Source organism: Terrapene carolina, unplaced genomic scaffold (genome assembly GCF_002925995.2).
Source record: "Terrapene carolina triunguis isolate 2854851 unplaced genomic scaffold, T_m_triunguis-2.0 Scaffold171, whole genome shotgun sequence".
NCBI lineage: Eukaryota > Metazoa > Chordata > Testudines > Emydidae > Terrapene > Terrapene triunguis.
This window is the reverse complement of record NW_020664522.1, coordinates 4,293,686-4,312,238: the sequence shown is the minus strand read 5'-3', so window position 1 is coordinate 4,312,238 and position 18,553 is coordinate 4,293,686. Positions and strand designations below refer to the sequence as shown.

Genomic DNA, 18,553 nt, shown 5'->3' with positions numbered 1-18,553 from the left:
AGGGGCCCCCACGAGAGTTTTTCAGGGCCCCTTGAGCGGGGTCCTTCACTCGCTCCAGGGGGCCCGGAAAACTCTCACGGGGCCCGGGCCCCCGGAGCTTCTTCCACTCTGGGTCTTCGGCGGCAGGGGGTCCTTCGGCTCCGGGACCCGCCGCCGAAGTGCCCCGAAGACCCGCGGTGGGGGGTCCTTCCACCCCGGGACCCGCCACCGAAGTGTCGGGTCTTCGGCGGCAATTCAGCGGCGGGGGAAGACCCCAGGCTCCCTGAATCCTCTGGGCAGCCCTGCTGATTCTCACCAGCTGAGGATCTGGCTCAGTATGGTTGCCTGATATAGGTTTGGTCTACACTTAAAAGTTAGGTTGGCAAAGCTATGGGATGTGAATTTTTCACGGCCCTGACTGACATAGCTATACCAACCTAACTTTTAAGTGTCGACCAGGCCACAGCCTTACTCTGGCACACTACAGTTACCATCTTTAAAAAGGCTTGTGTCTTATTGTCTACTGACTGAAGGCAATTACTGCAAGTAATGTAATCTCTAATGAGGTGCACATACTTTATCTTTTATTTTAAAGAGGATCAATGAGAGAGTGATAGCAGTGGGGTGGCATTCACTCATTGCTAAAGAAAAAATGATGCTTTTGAATTTATAGTAATAAATTTTAGGATCATGGAGGGGAAAGCTTAACATACTTTTTTTGTTTGGTTAAAGTTATACTTTTCAAGTTGTTCAGGGCAACGCAGACATCTTCTGGAAATTTCAGCGTTACAACCTGATTGTGGAATACCATGGTCGTCCAGCGTTGGCACCACCATTTATCATTATTAGCCACGTGCATCTGATTCTCAGAAGAATCTTCAAAAAGACGGAGCACAAAAAGGAACATCTGGGTGAGTTGTTAACAAACAGCTAGCAACCAGGTGATTCAGAGGAGCCTGACCACAGGTGGTGAATAAGAAACAGAGGAGAGCAAATAAACTTTCAAAAACCAAAAGCTTCTATTTTCATTGATATGTCTTCATTCATAAACAGTGTGAGAATACATATGTAAAAATATGATTTATAATCTAGCTTCTAAAATAAGAGGGCTTAGAGTTTTCCCACAAGGCATCAACTTTTCTTTGTACAATATAATTAAATGGCCAGATACGTTAGCCCTCAAGGCAGGCTGCAAGGTCCATTTTTTACCCAGGCATTTGAGGAAGTTGTGTGAGCTGTCCACTGCATTTAAAATGTTATTATGAAATTAAAGGATGTCCAATTGCCCAGAGGTTTCCATGGCCATCCATTTGTCTTTATAAATCAAATAAATAAATGCATTTATATTTGAGTATTAAGAGGCTGAGTTTATGATGTTTTATTTGCAGTGCTTGAATACTGCTTATCAATTATTAATTATTATAGCCTAGACAATAAAGTGCATTTGAACCCAAGTCTCCACAGGTTAAATCCCATTTAGATCACGGAAGGAAATGGCCATTGTATAAAAAGACTAAACATTTAACAACTGGCTGCATGCAAATTCCACTGTTGAAATAGCAATACTATATATTAAACAAGCCTGAAAAAACAGATTTCTCCTCCTATTCTGTTGCTATTAATGTAACTAAAACATTGTTTCTATACTTTAAAACAATGCTCAAACCATACAAGAGAGACAGGTATCCATTGTTTCACTGTCAGGCGGTTATATGGCTACAATTGCAATTAGGGGAGGTTATAATAGAAAGCCTGACATAAACTTCAGCTAACCTGATCAGCACCCACACATGAAGAGCAGGGTGGTGAGTTTGCAAAGGATGTTAGGAGCTAGGGGAAGTACCTAGGTTCGATAGTACAGAATAATGGCAGCATAAACAGAACAGGAAACGCATGAACCAAATGGAGAGAAGTGAGCAGAGTTATCTGCGATAGGAGAATGCCTATCGAAGTGAAGATCCACAAGATGGTAATTAGGCCTGTGCTTTTGTATGGCTCTGAATACTGCACACCGAGGAACAGACAGGAGCAAATCTTGAATACAGTGGAAATGAAAATGGATGCCTGGAGTTACAAGGACGGATCATGTTTGGAGCAAATGAATTATGGGAAGTGTAAAGGTGGCACCAAATACAGAAAAGCTGAGGGAAATCAGACTTAGATGGTTTGGGCAGGTGAAAACAACATCATAAGACTATATAGGAAACAGGGTGTTAAACTTAGAAATGGAGGATAATGGAAGGGTTGAAAGATCTGTAACTAGATGGTTGGATGTAATACAAAAGGATTTGATTAGTTGCAGACTTTGAGGCAGTGCTTCAAGACAGACTGGAGTGGAGAAGGAATCAAAAGTCAACCCCATATAGATGGGATTAGAGCTAGACAACGAGGAGTTAGGAGCTAAGGGAAGGCATTTAGACTTTCTCTTTGTAGAAGCTTCATCCCAGCTCTTTGGATCCTTTCTGCTCTTTCTCCCTAACACCTTTGAGCCTCTGTGTATTTCTGGGCTTCCCGCCTTTAAAGTAAAACCTCAAATAAATAAATGAAGGACTGGGCCTCTGAGTGTCCTGCCTCCAGCTATTTCTAACTGCCAGTCAGCTCACTCCTCTCTTTGTTGGAGTCTTTCTTTTTCCTTCACTGCTATTTGGGGAACACTGGTAAGGTCTGACAGTCAATGAGTAACCAAACTGTAATATTTGTAAATTCCTTAGAACTGCAGTATTTGTGTAACAATTCAGTAAGACTGGGGCATTCATAAAAGCAGTCTTGAATGAGGTCACATCTGGGCTAAGGCAAGATAGTTTTTTAGAAACGTCAACACTCTTACAGTGAAGAAATGACTCTAAACTGCATTTAAAGGAAAACTTGTAAGCCACAATTCTTTACACTGTAACCTGACACTTCTGCCATAGTAAATCCACAGTTTATCTCCCAAATTTTAGCATGGCAAATCTACAACTCACTGACCTTCCTTCCTGTACACGCATGCCGCCCCCCCCTCCGGCCCCCCACCCAACACACATACGTCTTTTTATAAAGGTGTGTTTTTTATGTCTTTTTCCACAGAAAGAGATCTGCCAGACTGCCTGGATCAAAAAATCATAACATGGGAGGTGGTCCAAAAGGAAAATTATCTCGCAAACCTGGAACAAAAGAAAAAAGAAAGTAACGAAGAAAGACTAAAGAAAACATTTAACAAGTACATTTCTATTCATCTTTCAACATTTTTTTGATACAGTGATGGGTGAACTTTGTTGCTCTGCAGGTTTGGATTAGGGTTGCCAACTTTCTAATTGCACAAAACCGAACACCCTTGCCCCACCCCCCCCCACTCACTGCAGCCCCCCTCCCTACGTCGCTCACTCTCCCCCACCCTCACTCCCTTTCACTGGGCTAGGGCAATGGGTTGGGGTGTGGGGTTCAGGAGGGGGTTCCGGGCTGGGGCCGTGGGTTGAAGTGTGGGAGGGGGTGTGGGCTCTGGGAGGAAGTTTGGGTGCAGAAAGGGGCTCAGGGCTGGGGTAGGAGTATGGGAGGGGGTGCAGGGTGCGGGCTCCGGGAGGGGGCTCAGGGCTGGGGTGCGGGGTCTGGGAGGGAGTTAGGGTGTGTGTGGGGGTTCCAACCTGGGGCAGGGGGTTGGGGTGCAGGCTCCACCCAGGTGGCACTTACCTCAGGTGGCTCCCGGTCCACAGTGCAAAGGCAGGCTCCCTGCCTGCCCTGACTCCGTGCTGCTCCAGAAATAGCTGGCATGTCCGGTCCTTAGGCTGAGGTGCGGCCAGATGGATCTGCACAGTGCGTGCTGCCCACGCCCGCAGGCACTGCCCCTGCAGCACCCATTGGCCATGGTTCCCAGCCAATGGGAGCTGCGGAGCTGGGGGTGGGGACAGCACACGGAGCTTCCCTGATTGCCCCTGCACCTAGGGGCCAGATATGCCGGTCGCTTCCGGGGAGCTGCGCAGAGCCAGGGCAGGCAGGGAGCCTGCCTTAGCCCCGCTGCGCCGCTGACCAGACTTTTGACGGCCCGGTCAGCCATGCTGACCGGAGCTGCCAGGGTCCCTTTTCAACCAGGCGTTCCAATCGAAAACTGGACACCAGGCAATCGTAGTTTGGATAAACATACTGAAGTTCAGGTGCTTCCCAAAGCTTATATGTGGAGCAAGACATTAAAAACAAAGTGCAGTTAGTTTGGAAATACGCATCCTGTGAGAGCTGTAAAGTTCTCACTGTCCTTGAGATATAAAGACCAACCAAAGTAAAATGCATCTGAAAATCATGTTGGAAATCTCATTGTTTGTTTCAGAATTTCTTGCAAGATTTCCAGCACTTCCTTGCTTTAATCTGGAAATGCTAAAAGAACAGCCTTTCACATGGTACTTTAGCCCTGGTTCTTCCGATTCTGGTCATGTTCACAGTTGGGAGAAGGTGAACCCTGGGCTTAGGGAGGCTAGCCAGAGCCCAGAGGCCCCCCCACCATGGCCGCCAGCCTGCCCCCTCCCCAGCCCCTGGCTGCCTGAGCGCCACCAGCCCCGGAGCACCAGGGGGTGGGCAGCATGGCACCCTGCAGCCCCCGAACACTGGGGTGGGCGGCACGAGCCCTGGCTCCAGCTGCCCGGAGTCCCTGGCTGTGAGTGAAGGTCTTTGACTCACCTCTGATGAATACCACTGTGGCCTAGTGGTCTGAGCATGACTTAGAGCCAGGATCAGGAGTTCCTGACTTCCACACCGGCTCCCCATTGTTATTACAGGGGAATTATAAATCATGTTTATAGCAGTAATGCATAAGGACCAATCAAGAAGGGGTCCTCAATGTGCTAGGTATTGTACAGAGTAATAGAGACCCTTTACCCCAAAGATCTTACAATCAAAACAAGCCCGGGGTGAGGGAAGTAGTATAACAAACGAGGGCTGAACAGTGTGATTGCAGTAAATGTCATGTTAGTTCCACAATGTTTTTAAACCTAGCTCCATTTACACCACATGAAAGAGGAGGAGAACATTATCTGACAGGACTATCGTAAGGATGAGTTGATTTTTATATAGCATTCTGAAGATGGGAAGTACTAAGTTATTACCCAAAAGTATACATTATTTTAAGGGAGAAGGAAGCTATACATGTAAAGCAACACCTAAGGCAACATGAGTAAGCCTTCTTTGGGGAGGCATTTAATAACATGACTGAAATGCAGTAACTATTATTGTGAAAGATAGCCAGCATGTTGCAAAAGTTTCATTCAAACTTCAGTTCCGGCATAAACAGACAGCACTGGAATCAATTAGCTATGCTGTCTAATGGTTTTGCTTTGAGTGCTCTTTCAAAACAAGCCTTTGCCTTTCTAATTTATATCATAGCTGGAGCCTAGAACAGCCTATGTGAATATGCAGCGAAAATATTCTTCCCCTCCACCTAATCGATACACAAAAACTGCCTGATTTGATTGTTTAAAGTAAAAATAATCTAATTGTTCTAAGTTATTATGAATAGAGTCATCAGAGAATCACAGACTTACTTTAGACCTGTGGCCCTGGAAATAAGCAAGATGGCCAAGCAAAGCCTAATAGCTCTTATAGCAAACAATAAAAATGCATCTAATTGCCTCCTAAAAGAGCCTTTTTTGACAATGGCATTGTTAGATTTAAATATTGTAAGTTAGGGATAAAGTTCCTGGTTTGGGAGGTGTCGGGGGGTGGGGGGGCAGAAGAGAGAATAAGTAAGAACCAGTTTTAACTTCTCTGCTCCTGATCTGAAACAGAGCCAAAAACTTTATGAAGTTGGAAAAGGTTCAGATAAATACCACCTTTTCGGCTTTCTACCCTTGCTGGTGGCAGGCAGTAATTCTGGCTGCACTGAAAGGGCCATTTTCCTGTCTCCAAAAATCTCAGCAAATCTGTAGCCTCCCCAGATGCATAGACTAGGAACATATTCCTTGACCTCTGAGCTGCAGAAGCCACAGGCCAGAACACATTAGATCCAAACCCAGCAGTCAGTAAGAGCCTCCCACATAGATGCTCAAGGAATATCACCAATGAAGGGAGAGATTTGAAAGAGCTGAATTCAGAAGAGGGATTTAGAAGTCAGGGGACACTTCAGGGATTGCACTGAGGCTCATGCGTGTATAGGGTGAAAGAGAGGAAGAAGCTGTCTGGGGAAAGTGCCATCAGGTGAAGCGGGTACGGACAGGGAGGCCTGAAATAGTTTGGATACATTCGGGTGAGCTCTGAAGAAGCTTTTGGACTTTGTGGGGGAGGAAGAGCTAGCATGGATATTTTGCGGTTTATTATTACCAATTAAAAGTATGTAACTAGTTTCTGGAAACAAAACACTTTGAAAAGGTTTCAAGAAACAGCTAGTACTTCTTAGCTGGTGATAAAAATACTATAGGTGCACGCCTTCCAAGTTCTGAGCTCACATTGGGTGCTGCTGCGGAAAGAGGGGTAAGGAATTGCAGCTGGCTTTACACCTTCCCGGATTCCTGGAGCAGTTGGAAACTGAATGGATCATGGCACAAGTCCTAGTAACCTAAGGACTGCTTTAACTCATGCCAGTATATAATGATTCCCTAGGGGCAATTAGACATGAGGATTGGCCAGACTGCTGTGTACTCCAGCCCTACCCCCTGCATTCTCACTATACCCTCTCTCTATGCCAGGGAATCCCCAAATGACCCTTTAGGGCAGGCAGCCTTCTGGGTGCTCCTACCTCAGCAGTGCAAAGCAGGCAGACATCTAGCTCTATGTCTGTTAAGAGTGATGTAGCTGTAATTTGCAGATGTCTTTGCTCAGTACGTGTCTCTGCTTTGTTTGTATTAGGGTGGACAACCTGTCTAAACATTTTAGTGGAATGAAAGAGCAAGAGAAACGGCTTAGATCTCTGGAATCACAAGTAACACTTTTTATATACTTTTTTGACCTTTTGCTAATATTCTCTTCATTTTTTGTTTGGACTTGACCTTGACCTTCTCTACAAGGAGGGGGTGGTGTTGGCATGTAGGCCTTAGCTGGTTCACTTTACATTACGAGGGCAAAAGGAAAGAGGATTCTGTCGCCATTAGGGCCCCTGGTGGCCTTATTGTTTATTTCTGTGGAGAAAGAGAGAGAGAATCTTCACGGGCCTGCCAAATGTTAGAGAGAAGGGGGAGGGTAACTGCATTTCTCTCTCATTCTGCTGGTCCTGCCAGACCAACCTCTCCCTCCAGTGGACTATTGCTGGTTCAATTCTCTTCAGGTAGCTTTCTGCCTAAACCTAACCCTTGAAGTCCTCCCTTGAACTGTTAAATCTCTTAACGACAGTCAAGTGACACTCAAATCCCATGAAACTATTTTCCAGTCTTTGAAAATAGGGAAACTGAAATCACTTCCATGCAATCAAAAACCCCATAGAGCAGTTTAAGCAAGGCGACAACACATGGGCACCAGCTTTTGGAAAGTAAGATTTGATCCACGGATCTCAATGGTCACTCAAAGTGCATACTGATAAATCCAAATTCTACTGTATATAAAGCAAGTAAAGCATAAATTCCATTTCCAGCTGGTTTAAAAAAAAAAAAAAGTGTCTCATGCCTGGAGCGTTATTCCAAGGCTGAATTTCATGGCTCTGACAGAGATAAAAATTAACTATTTAGAAATGACACTGGCTGGCAGTTGGATTTTTTTTAATGTTAAAATTATACATAGTTTATGAAAATGCCCACATCCGCTGATACAAGTTATATTTTCACTGATATGATCTACACTGACTTGTTAGCATATTGAATGCAAACAGACATTTTAAAGAGATATTCTAACCTACAAATATGCAACACTAATAATACAAGGAAATTCCATCTTAAATTTCTGATGACAAGCAGCTGGTGTTTAAATAAACATTAACATTTGTAAAACAGTTTAAAAATGTTAAGCACTATTCAAGTACTAAGTAGTACATTTATTGTTTTCCATGCCACTAGAGCTCCCCAGTAAACTTTTGGCCTTGTGGCTTATCGGATTACTTTTATCGCAGAACTTTTTTGCAATACATTTTTCACTGCTCCTTAAAAATACTTTGTATTCAATAAACAATGTTGACACCAAAATGTAAAGATAAATGGCCAAATTCAACAGCAACACTCAAAAAATATTTTAGCTAGATACATTAAGCCACCTATTTTTCTGGTTCAAAGTTTGAGCCACCTATAGGTGTGTATATATGCAGAATAGAAATTTAGATATTTATGGCTCAGTCTATTTGATTTAATAGAAATGCTATTTAGGAAGTTTAATAATTACTGCTTAGATTTTCAACTTTTTAGATTTGTAAAGGATAATTAATCTGAAGGATTACAGAAATAGAATTAACATAACCACTACTTGTTTTGTAGGTTAACTACTGTTCAGCTGTGATTTCTTCAATGGCAGATACTTTAAGCAAAAATAACCTCTTGTGCAATAGACCAATTCCAAAATATACAAGTGAGTATTTGAATTGATAATTGCAAAGCAAAATAGTGCAGGTGAACAATTCAGTAAAAGGGTGTAAATGGCAAAGAGGAATCATGTAGGGAGGTACTGGGGTAATGGGGATGAAATTATAAAGAGGAGCATTTTGACTGCAGATCTGCAAAAGCTTCCCAACAGCAAGACATATTAGAACATGGAATCTTTGGGGCTGGGATTGTCATTTATTACATGTTTATGCAGTACCTAGGACAATGGGCCCCGACCTGGCTGAACCCTAGGCATTACCACAATATGTTTAATAATTATAATAGGAGAATAGTAATTGTCCAGATTATCAGATGATGTAAATCAGTGTCGCTCCATTGACTTCAGTGAAGTTACACCTGCTTACACCAATTTAGGATCTGACCTTGTATCACTGGAAGGGGAAGCCTCTCTGTTTGACACATTTAAATCTTGTCCAGACTAAGAAATAGGCGATACACATTAACAATCTTGCACTGTGGCTGAGGACAGTCTGACTTAGATATTTTCCATGTCTATTTTTTCTTGTTTGTCAAAAAAGATACTATAATGGGAAGTAACTAAGAACTCCACAAGGTCTTGACATGGAAAGGTCTCAAAACATTACAGATTACTCATTTAGAGGTCCAAGCCAAGGCAGCCATTATCTATGACTTGTGACTATGGCCATCTCTCCTCCCTGATTTTTCCCGACGTTTACCATGACAAACTACACAATCCTAGCTAATATAAACACAACTGATTGAACATTTTCCCAGTCACAGAGTAATGTGGAACACATAAGTGTATCTGCATAGTAGAGCATAAGATTCCCCAAACATTCAAAGTAGTTTTCAGTGTTCAACTTCTGGAGTAAAGCACAGATCACTAGACACAAAGTCATGAGATGGTTGAGTCTAAGTCCATACACCTCTATTTCTCTCACAACAGAGTTTGCGAAATGGACTGTTGTTAAAAGTGGCAGTAATAGCAAATCCACCCCCCCCCACACACACACACACAACCCCAAGATTAGATTTTGTAAAAAGATTTCCATTCTTTTTAAAGAATTCCCTTGCAGCATTTTCTCCCCAAACATTGTAGTACTATCACTGCATGAGAATCAGAAATTGAAATTGACTAGAAACTAACACAAAGGTTTTTATTGTCTGAAGTGGAAAATGCAAAAATGATGCAGTCTAGTGTAGCTTTTCACCGGCTGCTTAAATTTTGTAGAGCTCCCCAAAGACCCCAATAGTTATAGTAAGAGCTTATTTTCATAATACTTTTAAACTAATGCATTGATTTTTTAAAATCCTGTTAGGTTTTATGAATACCAGCACAAATCAAACAATCCTACCAGAAAGAAGTGAAGGCAAAGAGCATACAGAAGAGTCTGAAAATGACATGATGTACATTGATAATTAAATGAAGTTCTCATTTCCTCAGATTAGTTTGCCATTTTGAAGTACTTCTGGGGTGAAATCCCAACCCCACTGAAGTCAGTGGCAAAACTGCCATTAAGTTGTGGGGCCAGGACTTCACCAATGTATTCGTGTATCAGATGTCTTCTATTTCCTTCTCACTGTATTTATATATGTAGTGAACAGGGCAGTGAGATTTTTTCCCCTCTTCATCCCCTGCCCTTACGCAGAGTGCTTACCTGCTTGTCTACTATATTTCTCTTAACCTATTTACCCACATTAAGGAAAAGCAGATCAATTGCTAGAGGCAATCACCTGTGATGTATAACATTCTTCTCTGTCCATGTCAGACTTCCATCCTCCTTTGCCCTGCAACCGTGTCTTGCATGATTCTCTGGATCCTGAACAAAGCCTGCCATGTTGCCAGACAGGGCCCACAATACACTCCAGAACCACCTCATCTCCTGTAACATCTGCTCTGCACGCTCTCTTTGTTGCATCTTCCTCTCCTATCTTCTCTTCCACCTCCCGTTTCCTGGTCCTTATCCTCCCATCTAATCCATACTGACACTCTTGTTTAGCCATATAAAGGCTCTCTCCTCTACCCTACTCTTGTAGCCTGTGTACTTCATTTCACCAGTCATGGTAATAAACATCTTCTACTGCCCCCTGGTACCTTCTCTGATGCCCTCCAGACTGATACCATCACCATATTTTCGAAAACACTTCTGTGCCCTCCTCTCCCTTCTCAAATTTCCTTTTTATATTGAGGACTTCATTTCTTGATTGTTATTCCCTGTATTCTTCCCAGAGGAATTACTCTGACAAAAAGTGTGATACTTACTGTGACACTTCACAAGACTGGCACAGTAAAATTAGTTGCCTCATCTGTTTGCTGAAGAAAGCTCAATTTCATGGGCTCTTTACTTCCCTAGAGATTGTTAATCAAAAGCAAATCAGGAAATAACCCAGGGCTTCAACCAGGGCTGCCTCAGGGGGCCTGGACCAAAGCAATTTCAGGGGCTCCTTCCATAAAAAAAAAGCTGTAATACTATAGAATACTATATTCTCATGGGGGGCCCTGCAGGGCCCAGGGCAAATTGCCCCACTTGCCCCCCCTCTGGGCGGCCCTGGCTTCAACAGCATAGAAGCTAGATTTTTGCACTGATTTAGTTTTTCTCATCCCCAAACTGTTATACTTTCCAGCATCTCCTCCTTATCTTGACTATGGTAATTTCCTCCTTTATGGCCTTTCCGTAGTCCTAACTTCTCCCAGATGCAGAAACTGAAACATCTTTTGTCCTCAAGTCTTCACTGGCTTGCTGTCCATTTCAAAACCCAAAGCACATAATTGTTCTACTACCTTCACCCCCTCGACTCTATCCACTATGCTCCCTGAATGCCAGACTTCTGCCTGCTGTCTGTGTTGCTTTAATAGTGGGCAACAGAAACTCTTCCAACACAGCCCCAGAAGTTGGAACAGCTTCCTTACCTCCAAGAACTCTTCTGACTTTTTTCATCTTCTTGTCTGATGCCTCTGAAAAATCAAATCCTACTCCACAAAAACAGTCATTTTCCCTAGAAACTAGACCTATGAACATTTCACCTTTTGTCTTTTCATTACAGTAGCTACAAATATTACACTTGTATATTTGACGTTGACTTTTTGTACATATAGGCTAACTGGCTGTGAAACCTTGTTATACTTTTGTACGAGACAGCATACACAAATAAACTGAATTTTACTACTTAAAAGGTTCTCTTCCTGTAATTTTGTAGGGATAGTGCCCAACCTTTTGGATTAATGTAAATACACTATTGGCAAAATGTACTGGACTTCTGGCTTTCTTGGATGGACAGGCCTCAATTAAATTGGATTTCCTAGAAAATATTATACCTGTAGGCTCCTATGTATCATAAATGCTGATCCTGGTAAGTTACATACCTTCCCAGTCAGGTTTCTTGATCTCAGAAAACCACCACCACACACAAAAATAAAAAAATTGAAGATCAGGTCACAATGCCTTTTATGGACACTTTCAAGCAAGAGGTTCTTGTTAATGGAAATAAAGCTGTTAAGGACTTCCTCCTACTATAGGAATTTGCTCATCTTATTTTCAAGTCAGCTGTGCCACATCACTGTGGCCTACACAGGGGAATAGTTTTGGCATCCATGCTACAATAGTTCATTCACCTTTAGGTTAGGGACAGAGGTGGAACCAATGGCTACTGCTTTAGGGACATTTTGTGTTTAGGAAGTAGTCAGTTTGCCAAACCAAAACACTTCCTGCCATTACTGATGTCATCAGTGAATTCAGATCCTTATTTGAAAGCAAAATATATGGTGACAACTCTGGAAGTTATACCTTATCTGAATTTTTGTATATCCCCTTCAAACCAGCAGGATTTATGTATTTAGGTATGTCCTATGAATGTCCATAGACTCTAATTGTTCCTCATTGTTGCTCTCCAAGCCAATTTGTCCTGGATAAGGTCAGTTTCACAAGACTGGCACTATTGCCCCACCCTCTACCCATTGTACATTATTATTTTTTTCTGGAAGCAACAACCAGATGCTCTGGACTGCACAAGCAAAAAAGCAGCCATGGTTCCTGTCCTGCAGCCAAGAATTTTCTCTCTAGAGATTTCAAGCACACTATCAGTAATATTCCCAAGTTTGCATGAGGGTTTAAGCAAGGGATCTCTAGCTACAATGAATGAATGTAGTGAAATTGCAGATTCCAAGGAAAGGAGAGATGGCCTTTTACTGCCCAGTTATAAATATTACAACTTGGCTAATTAATTGCATATTATTAAATTGTTAATCTACACTGGCCATGATAAATCAAGCCAAATTGCCTAAGGAATATGCTGTCTTTGCAGTGTTTCTCAATCTTTTTGATACCGGGGACTGGCTTGCTGCCTTCCTAAACTGTGGCAGGCAGATCTCAGGGACTGGACCAGTCATTAAGAAACAGTATAAATATCCATTCTAAGAATGTAACCTTTCAACCTCAGTTTTCCCTCATCTAACCAAAGGCATTGTCAGAAATTACTAACCTGCCTCACAAGAATATTTGTAAACTGCTATGTAAAAGTTTAACATTCATTGTTGTTGTGTTAATGATTCCATTTGCACTTGTAAAGCTACTCTGGTGTTACAAAAAAACAAAGTAGTAAGACCAAGAGAGGGAAAAAAAGCCCCTCTCTACATATTTAGAGTAAAATCCTCTCAGATTCTTACCTGAAATCCCACCTTGCCAAATGAAACTGTCTCTATATTTCGCTACTAATATTCATAGTTGTGTTTGATGCTAATACACCTATAGGTGGAAAACAGACCCAGAAACCAAATTACAACTAAATGTTTTTATTGACATCCAAAGTATAAAGAGAATCTCTTAGTACAAGTCCTTCCCTTCCAATTAGTCCACTTAAGAGTCAAAATGGAAGCACTGCAACTTATGGAGATGAGACATCAGCACAGCACATCACTCACACACAGGGTAAAAGCTTGTGGCTGCTTGACCAGTCAGTAAGCTGTCACACAAATTTCAGTTGTACACACAGCATGTTGAGAAGTGGCTGAGGCTTTCACGCATGTCTTTGCTAAAATGTTTCCAAAGATGTTTTGTCTCAACAGGCCTCATGTTTCTTTTAAACTTTTACCAAATAAGATATGTTAGAAAGTAACCGAGGGAAAATACTCAGACTACCTTAAAAACCATTTAATTTGCCACTCCTGATTGTGCCCTCTCAGCTCATGGTCAGTTACTTGCTGTGTTTTTATTTTCGGTGGCAGTGGGGAAAGCATGGCTCAATCCTTGTCCCACCTGATCCCAATTAGGGACATACATATTAAGGGAATATTTCCCTCCCCAAGGTAGGGAATCAGGATATAAACTTAATCCTACTGGGTTTGGTTTTTAATACTTTAAAACTCTACCTTATATGTTCCTCTTCAATCCTGATCCCTTTTGACCCCAGACTTCTACAGCACTGGCCAGGGGGGTTCTAATTTTTTTAAGAGGGTGGAAAAGTAGGGAAAGGCAGGGGGTCCTCCTGGATCCCTCACTTTTCCCGCTGAAGTACTTGTGTTAGGATAGCCTATCTCTGTGGTCAAAGACTTGACACTGTGTCAGCGTCAGTCAGAGGGGCTTGCTCAAGAGCACACACCCCACTCCCTACCCCTCAAGGTGCTGTGCCCACACTGTTCCCTGCAGGTATAGAGTTTTTATACCTTAATTTCTGACAAACTTACTAAAAATAGTATATTTGGAGACCATGAAACTGAGTGCTAGACAAATGCCTGACACCTGCCCCACTAGTGAGATCTGAGCTGAGAGAGAGCAAACAAAGGTAGCCTTCTGGAATAACACTGAAGCCTCTGGATGGGTATAATTAGTTTCTCTCTTAAGACTCTTCAGCCTCTTCATAGTCTGCTTTGAGACGGAAATGCTTCCTACTCCTTTTCTTACTACCGTGAAACCCTACGGTTTCCACCAAAGCATCTTCACCTGTGTGAGCGGAACCTGTGCCAAGTTCCCTTTTTGTACCCAGGTCCCCCAACTTCAGCTGCTCCTCTTCCTCCATCGTCTTCTTCCCTTCAATGTCTAGATGGCCCAGCTCAACTTCATCTTCGTCCTTCAGGTCACTGCCCTTTTTGGGAGATTTCTCATTCAGACCTTGCTTTGTATTCATGAGCTTCTTACCATCCTCCTCTGCTGGTCTTTTCCTTTCCGAACTACGCATGCCTATCTTTGTGGGCTTGGTAAATATTATCCTTCCAGCACCATAGCTGGAGGGGTCCTGGTTGAAATATGGGGTGTAGCTGTCTTGCATAGCTGAGCTTTCTTCTCCTTCTTTCTTCTTCAAGCCCTCTAGGAACTCCATGGCAGCCATCCTGTTGGTCTTATCACTGGACTCTGAAACTCCCTCCAGGCTGTACTTTGTCCAGCGTTCTGGATGTGCCACGTAGTCCGGGACTCCGGGAGAGCTTTTGGGAGCTGGGGGTGGCTTGCTTTGCCTTCCAAGGCTTTCTGCAGCCATCTTGCTTAAAGGAGTGGGTGGGGGCAGAGGGCGCTTAAACCTCCCATCAATAATGTTATCTTCAGCCATAGAGGGCGCTGCTAATTTGGCTGCCCCTTCCAGGCCGTCAAATATGCTCTGGCTACGCAGCGAGAAGGTAGAGCTCATGCCTCTCAGATGGAATGGCTGGACAGGAGACTTACGGTTGTTGTTTGAAGAATCAGGGATCTCATCTGATCCATAACCTACATCATCCAAAGATGGTGGTTCCACTGGAGAAATCGTATCAACTTCTGCTTCATCCACTAAGCCAAAGTCTTCAGAGTCTGAATCACTGAGTGAAACTGTGTCAGAAGGTAGGGCGCCCTCATAATCTTTGGCCCCACCAGCCACTATACCCACAAAGGGCTCACCGGCACCTTCATCTCCCATCTTTGGGCTGTTACTCAACTGTGCTCTCTGGCTTAGGCCCAGCTGCAGCAAATAAGGTCTTCCAAATATCTAGTGACTTTAAAGCCTGGAATGAGAAAGAACAAATATAAATTCATCTGTGAAATGAGAACCACATCAGAACAGGATGTCCTGAGAAACTCTTCTGTTCACATCACAGCAATTCAAGACCATGGAAAACTGTGTGACTTAAGAAGTGGTGCAAATGAAACAGAAAAGAGCTAGTGTGAGGAGACTACCCCTGCTATATTCTGAGCTCAACATTCTCAGGGCTCACCGAGGAAAGGGTTGCAGCATCCACTGTGCTATTTAAAAAAAATACTGTGATTGTCCTTATTTCAACTGATGTTGTACATGATTGACATTGTGTACTGTGTCAAGTCATATTGCTACAAATCTCAGGTATATGTACCTCATTCTGTCACTTGATAATTTTTTGTTTGAAATAAAACCATTCTTTTGTGCATGAATGTGAGCAATTAATGCACATATACAGGGCTTATTTCAGAATATAGGCCTAGTTAAAATAGGTTTTTGTTATTACCAGTACACCAGTTTTAATTAACAATTCAGGGTTTTTTCCTCCAATATATAAATATATGAATACACTGCAAAATTTTAAGGTAGAAAAAATATATGCCTAAACTATATAAATATAGGTTCTCAATAAAGACTGTAAATAGGCATGGAAAGTGTGCTAGTCACTCACTGTCTCTTGAGACTGAAACAATTTCCCTTCCTCTGGGTCAGTTAAAGCCACCAAGGATCTCAGCTCCTGCACCCTAGAAAACAAATATCTACATCACAAGGTAGGAAAATTCATTTTTTTTTTAAAAGGTATTTTAAAAGGAACAGTTAGCACATTTCTCAGTCATCTCCAACTGTGGCACTGATTCCTAATTTTTGACATGAGCCTGTGCTAATAAAAACTCTGCAGACATTTCTGGGATTTAGGTTGGAAAAAGAACTCTGCACTTTCTGCTGAGACACACACCAATGAAGCCACTCAGGACATAATACCAATGCCAAAATTCATGGTCCCAGCCTGAGTTCAATGGGAAAGAAAAACAACAGATGTTTTTAAAATTTTCTTTTTAGTTTCCAGTGGCTACAAAATATCCCATCGAGAACTGAATTTGACTAAATGAAAAGAGATTTTTAGCAGAGGAGTGTCAAAATCAGTGTGGTCAACAAGAATAACTGATAAATAATAGTAATCATGAACAGCATTGCACACTACACCCATGATGGTAAAATTTGCAGGACAGAGAGGGGAGAAAAGTATGGGCCAGATTTCAAAAGAGCTGAGCACTCACAATTGGGGCCAAATTTTGAAAGCCTGTAATCAGTTAGACATCAAAATAAGAGAAAAAGATTTTTTACATTGGGTCCTGAACACCTTTAAAAATCTTACTCCTGGGGACACAAGGGCCAACTTTTCAAAGTGCTAGGGGGTGCTCGATCCCCCAGCACTGTCCCAGGCCCCGCCCCACTCCACCCCTTCCCCCATGGCCCTACTCCCCCCACCTCTTCCCACCCCTGCCCCACCTCTTCCTGCCCCGCTCAGTGCCGTGTTCTTGCTCCTCTCCCTCCCTCCCAGCCTCCTGTACGCCCCAAAACAGCTGTTTCACAGCAGGCGCGAGGAGGCACAGCTCCACAGGGCCCTGGAGCACCCACAGAGTCTATGCCTATGCCTGAGGAAATTCTGTGCCACTGTGCAATGCAGAATTTTGAAGAAATTAATGTGTGCGCAGAATTTCCTTTTCCTCCACAGAAATGGGCTGCAGTGCTGCTAGCTGCCAGTAGGGGCTACTGGAGCCAGCAAAGCCCAGCTCACACATTGAATATACCGCTGAGAGGCGGGAGAGGGAGCTAGAGAGTTCCTGGGAGGTGCAGTTCCCAGCATGCCGAAAGGGAAGGAGAGGGCAGCACGCAGGAAACTCCATGAAAGCCTAGGACCAAGCATCAGGCTGTTTCTCCCACTGGATCCGGGGGTTTTCAGGGGACGGAGGAGGGGCCACGGCTGGGCTCAGGGGGGGGAGGGGAGGGGCATTTATTCGGCCCGGGGGGGGCCCCCTTCGGGGGTGGGGGGGGGGGGGTTGGGGGGGGGGGGGGGGGGGGGGGGCGAGTGGGGAAGGTGGCAGAGAAACAGGAACCGGGTTGTATTAGGGGTTTCTTTAACACTCTACGCCTGGGAGAATTTTTGTGTCTGTATTGTTACAGACATACTTGCTGACAGATATTCTGAAATAAATTACCAAAATAATTTAAACTGGCGTGATTACGAAGTGTTATTTTGACAAAATTTGCAGAATTTTGTGTGTAGAATTTTTAACTGTTTGGCACCCCAGGAGTAAAATCTGGACATATGTCATAATGGGCGCATTTGAAAATATGGCCTTTAGTTGGGTGAAGTGGAAGATAAACACTTGAAAATCTGGCCCTATGACACTTTGCAGTCATAGCACATGGTTCAATAGCTTTTGCAGAAACAACAGCAATCCTCCAAACTACATGAAGAAGAAAGGAGCAAATGCACCTGCATAAGGGCTGCTTTCAAACTGGCAGTTCACCACAGCTGGGACTGGCAGAAAGACAGAAAGGAAAAGTTCCCAAACTTTGAAAACCTCTTCCACCTCGACAACAAAGACCAAGAGTACTGACCCCTACATCCCAAGGAGACTCACAGTTTCTTGGTGGTGATCTGAATATGGTACAACTCAGACAGGATGGCATCTCTCTGAATGGACAGGTCCCCAGGAGAATCTTCCATGCTGCTCTCAATCAGGCTCTCCCTCCTTCCTCCTCCTGCAGCAGGGGGAGCCAGAGAGCACAGTCACCCCAGGTCAGCTGTTACCACACTCACGCCTCCAGGACAAGGCTTTACAGGAGAGAGCTGTTAGTGATGGATCTCAGATACCCTAGCAGTAGGCGATGGGGGCCACGTCAGTATTTTAGACGGACAGCAGCATCTGACAGCCTCGCAGCGTGTCATGTGCTGAGCTCACAGCTCCCCAGGGCAAGACAGTGATCTCACTACACAGAGGGGGCTGTGATGAGGAGGGTCAGGGGGCTGTGACCCCCAGGCAGGGTTATGATGCAGGGGAGGCACTGGGGAGGGGCTGTGATGCAGGGGAAGTGGGACTGTGACTCCCCAGGCAGGGTTATGATGCAAGGGAGGCACTCAAGAGGGGCTGTGACCCCCCAGGCAGGGTTATGATGCAGGGGAAGTGGGACTG

General features: G+C 43.6%; 2 protein-coding genes across 3 annotated transcripts in view; one reads left to right on the top strand and one right to left on the bottom strand.

Annotated features, from left to right (window-relative positions):
• Nucleotides 1-9,937, top strand: part of TRPM5 (transient receptor potential cation channel subfamily M member 5) — a 92,642-nt gene extending 82,705 nt beyond the window's left edge. Inside the window, 5 exon segments of the mRNA XM_024208914.2 lie at nucleotides 712-890; nucleotides 3,046-3,178; nucleotides 6,784-6,856; nucleotides 8,331-8,421; nucleotides 9,737-9,937. Coding sequence (XP_024064682.2) covers nucleotides 712-890; nucleotides 3,046-3,178; nucleotides 6,784-6,856; nucleotides 8,331-8,421; nucleotides 9,737-9,840 — 580 coding nt within the window. The 3' untranslated portion in view covers nucleotides 9,841-9,937.
• Nucleotides 9,938-13,190: 3,253 nt separating this feature from the next.
• Nucleotides 13,191-18,553, bottom strand: part of TSSC4 (tumor suppressing subtransferable candidate 4) — a 5,515-nt gene continuing 152 nt past the window's right edge. Inside the window, exons 2-4 of one of the 2 annotated variants that reach the window (XM_024209156.3) lie at nucleotides 18,002-18,122; nucleotides 16,024-16,096; nucleotides 13,191-15,381 (exon numbers count right to left, since the gene is read on the bottom strand). In XM_024209156.3, coding sequence (XP_024064924.1) covers nucleotides 14,250-15,296 — 1,047 coding nt within the window. In that variant the 5' untranslated portion in view covers nucleotides 15,297-15,381; nucleotides 16,024-16,096; nucleotides 18,002-18,122 and the 3' untranslated portion in view covers nucleotides 13,191-14,249. The remainder of the gene's footprint in view (nucleotides 15,382-16,023; nucleotides 16,097-18,001; nucleotides 18,123-18,553) is intronic. The other variant, XM_024209163.3, reaches the window with a different exon arrangement.